The sequence below is a fragment of the Coloeus monedula genome (genome assembly GCF_965178545.1).
Source record: "Coloeus monedula genome assembly, chromosome: 13".
Classification (NCBI taxonomy): domain Eukaryota; kingdom Metazoa; phylum Chordata; class Aves; order Passeriformes; family Corvidae; genus Coloeus; species Coloeus monedula.
The window spans coordinates 21,050,402-21,060,946 of record NC_138793.1 but is presented as its reverse complement, the minus strand read 5'-3'; the positions used below and the strand labels follow the sequence as shown (position 1 = coordinate 21,060,946).

Here is a 10,545-nt window from a genome sequence, read left to right as displayed (position 1 = left end):
ATCCATCGTGGTCCTATTTCTGTTAACATTTCTGTACTTCCTCTTGCTGCAGCTACTTCTAGAGCTGTACAGTGCTATTGAGAGCAAGTTCACAGGGCAGATTCCTCTAGCAGGAAACAGAAAGCTGCCTTAATAATTGGTAAGTCTAATTCTACCCTCACAGTGTTCTACAAGAAGTTTTTGTATGGAAGGCTGATGAGTGAAGTAGCACATAGAGCTCAGTGAACCTGCAGCACAGCTGCTGCTGGACACAGCTACCTTTGACTGGGATATTGCAGAGATTTCTTCCAGCACAGTAACAGAATCAGAGTAAGCTGTTAGATGAAAGTAAAAATCTTTATTGCTAAGTCAGCTGAAAATCCAATGCAAAAATACTCTTCCTTCCTGAACTGCTCTGTACATCTGAATAAAGAATCAATGTCAATGGACCAGTGTTTTCCAACAATCTTACATTATTTGCCTTTCCAAAGCAATACATAGGTCACGGTGCTGAGGGTGCATTCACTGGACAACCTACTCCCATACACAATAAAAACAGGGATTGTTAAAGGTGCATGCTAGAGTGGGATAGAGAAAATACTCTCCTTTTTAAAAACAAAAAAAAATATGAAAAAAGATTACTTAGTAAACAGTTGGTACACTGCAATATTTAACATGCGCCAGGTCATATGAGTCAAGTTTAAAAAAGTAATGTTTTAAAATGTGAAAAAAGAGGAAAAATACAGTTGAGTCTTCAGAGAGCAATAGAACAGCAGACAACAATTGCACAAGACCAAGGAGGTGATCTACTGCCGGAAGAAAGGCCTTTGCAAGTGACCCAAAAGCCACCAGCATCTATCTGGAAGGAGTGCAGAAACCCCACAGGTCCAAAGCCTTAGGTGTGACCAAAGATCCTGTGTACCACGGAAAGATTTCAGACTCCAAGGCAGCTCGTCCCCGAGAGAGGGAAATACTTGCTCCTTCTTGGAACAGGATGTTATCCTCCCATCTAACTGAAGATTCTGGTATGAACAGTCTGTGATGCTGCCTCCATGTGCCTGTTCCTTGTTCTGGGGGCAATGTGGAGGGTCTCTCTTACCTTTATCACCTGGGCCCCAACTACCCCCGTTCAATATAAGTTTTATGGGTTCCTTTTGCAGAAGCCTTTCCGGACAGGACAGGACAGAGCATAGTACCCTTCTCAGCAAGCATGCTTATCAGCAGAGCCAGAATTACTGAAGAGATGGACCAACAAACTCCTCAGCCTCACTGTGGCTGCATGCAGTGTGGCAGGGCTTGCATTGCTCAGCAGGGACAAAACAGCCTGAGGACCTCAAGCTGAGAACCTCTCTCTAACAGCAAGTCTATGAATGAGTGGGATGTTCTCAGTGATGTGGTTATGTGAAGAAGATCACAGAGTATCTCTGCAAACTCCAAAAACAAAAACCAGGGAAGGGACTGGAGATCAGGAAGAGAACTGGGAAGACACTTTCTGTACCCTGCTGAGTCCTTCAGTAGACTCGCCCTTTCATACCTGTTCCACCTACAGCAGTGCTCCTTGGGAGCTTGAAATCTAAGGTAGTGTTAATAAATAAGGTAGGGAAGACATAGAAGGAGGTAGGAAAACAAAAGGTAGTGGAGGGAAGCACTCTGTCCTATGAGTTGTCCTCACCAGATAGATGAAGATAACCCAGCCACACCACTATCTGACCAATGTCAGAAAAAACCCATTTCTTTGGATGACAGTGACCTTGAAGCATGTCTCAGCAGTTGGAATCTTGTGTTAGAAAATGCAAGACATTTGCATGAAAACATGATGCCAGTGTCTTTGCTGACACCCAAAACTGGCCTAGGAAAAAGCAGCACTTTTTGTGATGAACAGGCACTATTTTTAATGCATGAAAAAGATTTTGGATGACTGGAGAAAAAGCATCACAATGCCATAGCTGAAATGGAAAAGCGAAGCACATGGAAGACATGCAGAAGCTGCTTGAGGACACCAGTGCTCGTGTTAGTCAAACAGAGGAAGACTATTTGGAACAGGTTAAGTCAACTCAGCCTGTGCTGCCCAGAGTTCATAATGCCAGCTTCAGAGAAATCTGTGCATTCTACCTGGAGTGTAAGAAAGATAACAAGCTACGTCTTCCATGACAGTTCACACTCATAGAAAATAGGAGCTGGCTGTATTTAAACTTCCTTTCTGCTTCAAAACCAGAAACAGCACTGGAGAAAAAGTCTAAGTAGGAATTCCTTCTGTTCCATCCTGCCACTACCTTTAAGAGGTGCAGTTCAGAAATCTGTATGCTCCATCGCAGAGCTGTGTTTTCCTTAGTCCTTCAACACATCTGACAAACCCTGCACTCCTTGTGGCAACTCTGCACACAACACTACTGGTTCAGACTGGCAAGGATGCACTGGACTTTCCATATCAGTGCAAAAAAATAGAGACCTGATTTGCATTAATATGTGCCACTCGGAGTGCAGGGATTGTCAGATTCTTACTCAGAAAGAAGGGTTTCTGCATCAGTCCCATAGTGAATGGAGGCTGTTCTACAGCCCTTTCAGATACCAGAAAGTGTGAGGCTGTTGGAGCCCTGGGTTCTGAGAATTTCAACCTTTCATGAGGCTAGTAGGCACAGATAACTGGTAAAATTATCACCAGTGACAGAATCAAAAGCTGCAGTCAAATACATTGGGATGAACCTTTCCTGCATACTTATATGATGATGATATGAAAGAGTTTTGGGGTTTAGCATTTGAATCTTTTCTGCTGTTGTTTCTCTGCCTAAGGGATTCAAATGCTGTTGTTTCTGTTATTTTAAGAATTAGCTTCAATCTCCAGTTCCAAATGAAATAGGCGTTTAAACAACCAAAATTTTTGAGAGTTTAAACTTTGGAAAAAGTTGGGTTGTTTCATGATTACACTGCAACTAGCACAAAGTATATCCTAAAATGTTGCTCCTTATGCATGATAAAAATACATTTTTTTCCTAGTGAGAAGAAATTCAAGGTGCTCTGAAATCTCAGTAAAACTCCATTAGATTTTGTCAGAAGATCTATATTGACGGAATCCCACAAATAGTCTGCACAATATTTCCTTCTGAACAAGGCCCAAATTTGATCCAAAAATAGACAACTCAAGCTCCTCAGATCTCTTCAGAAGAAACTTTTAAGTTTTCTTCATAAATACAATTACTGAAGAAGAAAAGGCACTAGCCCACATTACAGTCAGGATTATTGCACCACTGACATGATGGGGACAGCTGCTATCCAGCTCTGTCAGAAAGGAAGAGATCTGCATGCTACAGAGGCACTGGTCTCCACAACCCTCACACAAAATGATGACATAGGCAGCCAACTTACACCCTGCTCCAAAAATCCTAATGGAAACACAAGGCTTCTGAGTGCAGACTGGCCAGTTCATCATTCGTGGGACTGTTTTAAACATCTTTTTCGGTGCTGATAAAAATGGTAATAAGATGAAAAGTTTCATTTTTGCTTTTGTGCTGCAAGCTAAGCAGGAACAAGTATACTTTCAGCTTGTTTGTGGCCAAACTGGGCACATACCATGAAATGCTGGTTTCTGTGGATTTGGAATATGTCTCCTGTTTCCAGGGAAAACAAAGACGCTGTAGCTGACAATGCAGAGGTTTATGTTGATGGAACAGAGCACTGAATGCTTCTGCCAGCCTTAGTGTGGCACACCACTGTATACAGCTTGGCTCCTCTGACTGAGCACTGAGACAAGCACAAGCTCCCGGTTTTATCCCATGTCTTCTGGATACAGGAAGCCTCTGCTGTGAAGCATCCATGATGAAGGTGGCCAGGTTGCTGCTGAGGTGTTGTTGAGGTGGGTCTGTGCTCTGCAGCTAGAAGCACTAGCTCCATACATTACCTTAATAAACCAGTCCTGAGCTGATCTTTCCTATGCTCCATATAAAATGCATTGGTTGGCACCTGCTTATCACTCAGCTATGTATTTTCTCATCCTGCACAGAATGATCCCACCATAACCCTCGATCTCCCCTACACCAGTGCTCCTCAGAATACTGGTACCCTGAGTCCTCCACTGCCTAAGAACATCCACTGCAAATAGTCCACAGCATACCTGCTGTGGAGTGCTTTCTCCCCTAACCCTAAATAATAAAGTGCTGGGCTGAAGGGGAAAAGAACAGCTTAAGTGCAATAAATAAAAGTGAGTGCAATTAATGTAGGAAACCATTCTTAGGTCAGCTCCATTGCAACTGGCTGTATTCTTTCAAGGAATAACGAAGTCAGGTGCTGGGGGGTAGGGTGGGACACTGCATCAGAAATATTCACAGGACTCTAAACACTGAGCATTTCTCCCTCAGCAGCCTCCTCACCCCCCCCACACATACACCAGCCCCTTCCCTGCAGAGCTGGCAGAACCTCGGGGTTCAAGGACTTATCAGACAGTCCCTAACACAGAGCTCAGCTCTGGATCTGAGTGCTCATAGAACAACTGAGACCCTACAGTCATAAGTGGACAGCCCAGACATCGGCCTTCCTGATTCTTCCTCAACTCCATTAAGGAAGCAGCAGGTGCCTGTACTCCTTGCAGATCCCAGCTCCCTCAAAGGGCAAGACAGCCCTTATGAAACAGAGCTCCCTGGGACAGATAATGTGGGAGTGGTACTCGTAGGGTTACAAAGCTGTGTCAAACTCCTCTGGCAGGGGTGCTGCATGTTCTTCTTTCAGCTCCTGATCTGCTCCATCCTCCTGGTGCTGCTTCATTTGTTCCTTCACTTCCTCTTCCAGATCAGGTGGCACCACAAATTGATCTTCTGGCTCCACCTGGGATGGAGCAGCAAAATAGCCTGTCTTCTTCTTGGGTGCCTCTGTTGCTACTTCGATGAGGTTGAGGCTCTCCTCCAAGGGCACTATGGAGCCATTGGAAAGCTTCTTTCCATAAAGACAACATGTGGAAAGAGATTTTTGCAGTTCACACTTCTCCTTGACCCCTCTCTGCACAGTGTTGCTGTTTACGCTGTTCTGCCTCCGAATGATGAGTACAAGCCCAGAGTCATTCTCTGGCCCTGGAGCAGAGGAGCTGTACTCTGCAGCAGGACGTTCTAACTCCAGACCCTTTCCTTTACAGCAGTGGATGTCCACCTCTACCTCCACTTTACTGCCGTTTGTCATCACACCTTCCACAGGCTGCTCATCATCACTGTCTAGACCATTGTCAGACTGGTTGCTAGAGAAGGTGGCACTGGAAGGTTGGCGCTGAAAGATGCTTGAGGGGGGCACAGGATGTAGGCTGCAACGTCGTTCTTGTCGTGGTAGCAAACTGCCATCTAGACCAACAGCACCGTGTTCATCTGATGCAGTAGAGCCCACTTCACTGCTAACCTCAGAAGCAGACAGTTCACTGCTGAACTCTGAAGCAATTCCACTGCTACATGAAGGTGTTGCTGGCTTGGTGGTAGTAGAACTAAATCCCCCAGGGCCTGGCAGAGTGAGGCCATGCATCTCACAAGTGCAGTTGTCCTCACTGATGTTCAGACATACTACCATTGCACCAACATTGTCTTGGCAACCATAGCTTTGGGCTAAAGTGCAGAGTTTCTTTGCAGCAGCCAATGGGTCGTGCAGGTGCCGCACAGCTGAGACAGCCTCTGCATGAGAAAGGTGTTCCCAGAGAGCTTTGTTCCCTAGAAGTAGCAGCTCATCTTGTACCGTCAGTGGAATGGAACTGACATGTGGTTTGGGCAGGATCCAAGGATGCAGGTATGTACAGCCCAGCATCCGAGTACAGCAAGTCACACCGTTCACTTTATTGTCCTGCAGACAAGAGAAACAAGGCAGTAGCATTGGATGTGCTATTAGATCATTTACAAAGCAACCTTTCCCCTGCCCATATGCTGGTTTGGAGCCTCAAGAAATGCCAGTTACACATCTGCAGTATTGGAGAAAGGGATCTAGGTGCACGTACTACAGTGCAGACATTCACTATACCCGATGACCAGGTACAGTAACCACCATCACCCATGATGGCAATAACACACTTTTATCCCACAAGCCTTGTTGTTGGGCTCTGAAGAATTGTAGCAGACTATTCTGAAATGTGCAGCTAGACTATCTGCAGTACACTGATCAGAGACTCTCACTGATGAGTCTTACGTGAAACTTATTTTTTTAGTACAAGTTGGATAGTGACTTTGGACTTTCTCAGTGCAAGACAGGTTACCCAGACATTAAACTATTTCTGTGTATTGTCTGAACTATTTCCCTCTTTATTAACACATAACGGCATTCTGAAGTGGGGACACTACATCCTGAGGAAAAAAAGAACAAGTAGGTATCTCAAACTGTTTCTGCAACCTGGATCTATTACCCCCTTCTGCTAGATGGTCCCCTGGCCAGCCTGGCAGTGGTCTCCCATAAAGAGACGTGCCCACAACCCTCAGTCTCTTTTCCAAGTCAGTGTTTTGAATTTAGTTTCGGTGTTCTTAATTTCTGTACCCTCTGGGTGTTAATACTGCTGCTGCTGCCACCAAGTATTAAAACCCAGCAGATGAGACACACAGGAAAGTCTCTTAGACAATAATTTCAATTTTCTTTTTCAGAATCCATTAATGAGCCAGTTTTTAAACTATTTAACATGCTACATTAATCCCATAGTTATTTTCAGTCAGAGAGCTATGCCGCAGCGTTACAGCACCTTGAGGAGCTTTATTATTTATTATTCACAAGCACATTATGCTTGTGAGAAATACTTCTATCTAGCAACTTAATACTTTTTAAAAGACCCATAAACTAAAGCATAAAACTAAAGTGATTGGCACTGATTTCTCAAGATCTTTACAGATGTATTTCTCCCATTCTTTGGAACTTCCCTATTATTTCCAAGTGTTTAGAAAGTTAACCTTTAGAGTTCTCTAGAAATCATTTTAATACTTTTGCATACAACATGTCATCCTGTACCCATAGTTCTTAGGCCACAGTGTTTTAGGAACATGCAATTTTGAACAGCTAATCAGCAAAAGAGCAGAAAGCACTAGACAAGTCATTCAGAACCTTCACGTCACCCTCTCCCCTGTAATGTTATGCAGACAGCTGAGCTCATGTACTTGCACCAAGCTTTTACGTGAGGGTGGAAGCTGAAGTGAAAAGAGTCCAAACCTACCTCTGTTATAATGGCTTTTTGCTCCTTGACTCTCCTGGCTTCTTCTGAACATTGTTCAAGGCTGAAGACTTTGGAGAGAGGCAGTGCTTTTCCACTTCGGCACAGAACGGCTTGGCACGTCCCCACATTGGCCACCGTCAGAGAAAAGTTGCTGGCTGGATCAGCCACCTCATTACGAATGTAGCAAAGGACAGCAGAGGAACCCAGCTTCTGCCCAGCCATGCCCAGCTTCCTGTTGGAGGAAAAGGTGTAGGAGGCTCCAGACTCTACTGACAGGCATTCTGGAGGGCTGCCTCACCCCACCTAACACATTGATATTCCTATGCAAGTCCCACCAGAACCAGCTTGCTCACTGTCCTACCTGTGGGAGACCAAGAAGGTGTTGGACATGAACATGGTGTCAGACTGCTGTACCTCCTCCAGGAGCACATCAGCCATGGTACACTGCAGCAAGCGTGGCAGTTCTTCGTTCTTGTCACCATCAAACATGCCATACACAGCCTCCACGCCCTCTGCAAAGCTCCCCAGTGCCAGGGATGACACACACAGCCTGTCAGAAAAGCATACAAGCAAAGTTAATAGATCTCAAAATATTGTCTTGTTCTCAAAACCACAGCCATCAGGCAACCTTGCTGTGAGTGCCATTCTCACAGGGCAGCAAAGCCACTGTTCCTACATTCACTAGCCTGGGAGATGTACAGCTGCACTGTATTGCTGGAACTCCCAAATCCTCTTTGACCACATGCAGGAGAGGGCAACAGGCACAGCTGGCAAGAGAAAAAGCATCTTTGCTGGAGAGGGAAGGAGAGTCCAAGTATACCGGGAAAAGTGTGAAAATTGAGGCAAAAGGTAATGTGGAGACTTGAGTTACCAAGACCTAGTAAGAGACCTGGAGAGACAAAGGGATGGATGAGCTCTTGGGCAAAATGGGTCTTCTTGGGTGCTCAGCAGTGCACTCTGCCCAACATCCTGAGAAGACAATGTCAGTGTTTAGCAAACCACAATACTCACTTATTTCTTTGGCCTGCCATCTCAGCTACTCCATGATTCCAGAAGGTAGAAGTGAGTGCAGAGTCTGCCGTGAGGGAGGGCTTAGCATCAATCTTCAGTGTGGTAATGTGACTACAGAGAGAACAGAAGTTACGCTTTTCTAGAACCTGCTGAACAGGCCATACGATCTAGACTGGCTTGAGTTTTAGACAGCAGTCTGTACAAAGAACTGCATCAAGGAGAGGGGTTTAAGGGCTAGGTCTTCTGGAGATGTCTGGCTGCTCATGCCAAAGACACCTGGGAAAACCTCATACCACCTGAAAAATTACTTGCTTTGATGTTTTGGACCCCGACTTTTCCCTTCCCAAAGACAGGAAGCCTCAGCTGCCTCAAGCAGGGAACATTATACCACTATGCAGTGATAAAGTGCTTTTACTTTATTATGCCATTTCCTCTCCTGGCAAGGGTTACCCTTCCCTGTGCAGGTCACTACTGGGTTGACATGTCAATGGCTCACCTGAAGATATCCAGTGTCTTGTGTTCTAGCACCAAGTTTGTGTTTCCACTCAGATCCAGCTCTTGCAAGGAACCCGGCAGTGCCTCAGGGATCAGGATTTCAGTTAACTCATTGCAGCTCAAATCCACAAACTGCAGTAGCAACAAACAGCACGACAAAGGAAATACTCTTTTGTTGTGTCAAGTCATCAGTTACTCCAGTGCTCCTTACAAACATCATACAACCCTGCTACTTATTGTATCTCACACACACATCATGAAAATGGATCTGACTGGTCAGAAGAAGAATGATTTGTAAGCAACCTGCAATAGCCAGGACTCCAATACTGAAAGACTAGGTCACACCAAAGACAAAAGAAGGCCTCTATATGCAAAACTGCCTAGCTATATAACACTGCCCACTGTCTCAAATGCAAGAAACCAGAAATGTCAGAGGCAGGGGGTAAAGGTGAATGAGAGATGATCTTTGATCAACTCAGACAGGTGAGAGATCTAGAATGCATATTCTGTGGCTTCTTCTGGGGTTAATCAAGCAAGGTCATAGAACCACAGAATGGCCTGTGCTGGAAGGGACCTTAGAGTTAATTTTGTTCAACACCTCTGCCACGGGCAGGGACACCTTCCACTACAAGAGGCTGCTCCAAGACCTGTCACACCTGGCCTTGAAACTTCCAGGGATGGGGCAGCCACAGCTTCTCTGGGCAACTTGTACCAGTGCCTCACCATACTCACAGGGAAGAGTTTCTTCCTAATATCCAACCTACACCTACTCTCTTTCACTTTAAAGCCATTCCCCCTTGTGCTGTCACTCCACACCTTTGTCCAAAGTCCCTCTCATGTTCTCTTTTAGCCAGTTTAGATACTGGAAGGCTGCAATAAGGTCACTCCAGACCCTTTTCTTCTCCAAGCTGGACAACCCCAAACCACTCAGTCCATTGCCACAGCAGAGGTGCTCCAGCCCTCTGATCATCTTCATGAACTCCTCTGGATCCACTCCAACAGGTCTAAGTCCTTCTTGTGCTAGGACCCAAGGTGGATGCAGCCCTGCAGGTGGGATCTCACCTGAGCAGGGCAGGGAGCCGGAATCCCCTCCTTACCTGCTGTCCATGCTGCTGGGGATGAGCCCAGGATGTGGGGGGCTTCTGGGTGCCAAGCTAATAGCCAGAGCATGTCCACCCTCTCATCCAGCAGCATCCCCAAGTCCTTCTCAGCAGGGCTGCTCTCAACCATTCATCCCCCAGCCTGGATTGACACCAGGTGTAGCCCTGACCCAGGTACAGCACCCTGCACTTGGCCTTGCTGGGACCTCCAGTTCTCTCCTAGCAGTTACTCCTCATTCTATAACCCAAACTTCCCCAAATATCTCTTTATCTTCTCCATGCAAATACCTGAATACGGGGCAAATGCAGGATCTCTGGAAAAATGCTGATTTCATTAGAGTGTGCAATAAGTGTATGAAGTAGCTTGCAGTTGGCAACCGTGGTAGGAATTGTTTTCAGTTTGTTGCCACTCAGATTCAGCTCTTCCAAGTGCTCCAGCTTACTAAGTTTGCTGAAAGGGAAACAAAAAAATACTGTATCTTACAGACATGAACTTGTCACTTTCTGAAGCTGCAGATAAGGTATCCATAGACACTGCCCTTTACGAGCTATTTTTCTGATTTACTGCTGGGAGACCAAAAGTCCTAAGAGATGCTCTAGTAAGAGGCAGGGTCCCCAGGCCTGGCCTGGATTTGTACAACAGACACACCCTTCACCATCAGTGCTGAAGTTGCAAAGAAGTACCACCCCATCCCCACACACAAGCAACACAACTAATTACATCCCTTAGTCCCTCTGGATGGCACCACAACTAGGAGGACATGAAAGCCTACAGCCAACAGTACCCTGTGCCAATCCCCCTCAACAGGC

General features: G+C 45.7%; 1 protein-coding gene across 1 annotated transcript in view; it reads right to left on the bottom strand.

Moving 5' to 3' along the window:
* Nucleotides 1-4,644: 4,644 nt before the first annotated feature.
* PHLPP2 (PH domain and leucine rich repeat protein phosphatase 2) overlaps nt 4,645-10,545 on the bottom strand; it is a gene marked incomplete at its 3' end in the record, with an annotated part of 30,067 nt that continues 24,166 nt past the window's right edge. The window contains exons 14-19 of the mRNA XM_082290261.1: nt 10,024-10,186; nt 8,637-8,767; nt 8,141-8,251; nt 7,491-7,679; nt 7,130-7,361; nt 4,645-5,784 (exon numbers count right to left, since the gene is read on the bottom strand). Of these exons, the coding sequence (XP_082146387.1) occupies nt 4,645-5,784; nt 7,130-7,361; nt 7,491-7,679; nt 8,141-8,251; nt 8,637-8,767; nt 10,024-10,186 (1,966 nt within the window). The remainder of the gene's footprint in view (nt 5,785-7,129; nt 7,362-7,490; nt 7,680-8,140; nt 8,252-8,636; nt 8,768-10,023; nt 10,187-10,545) is intronic.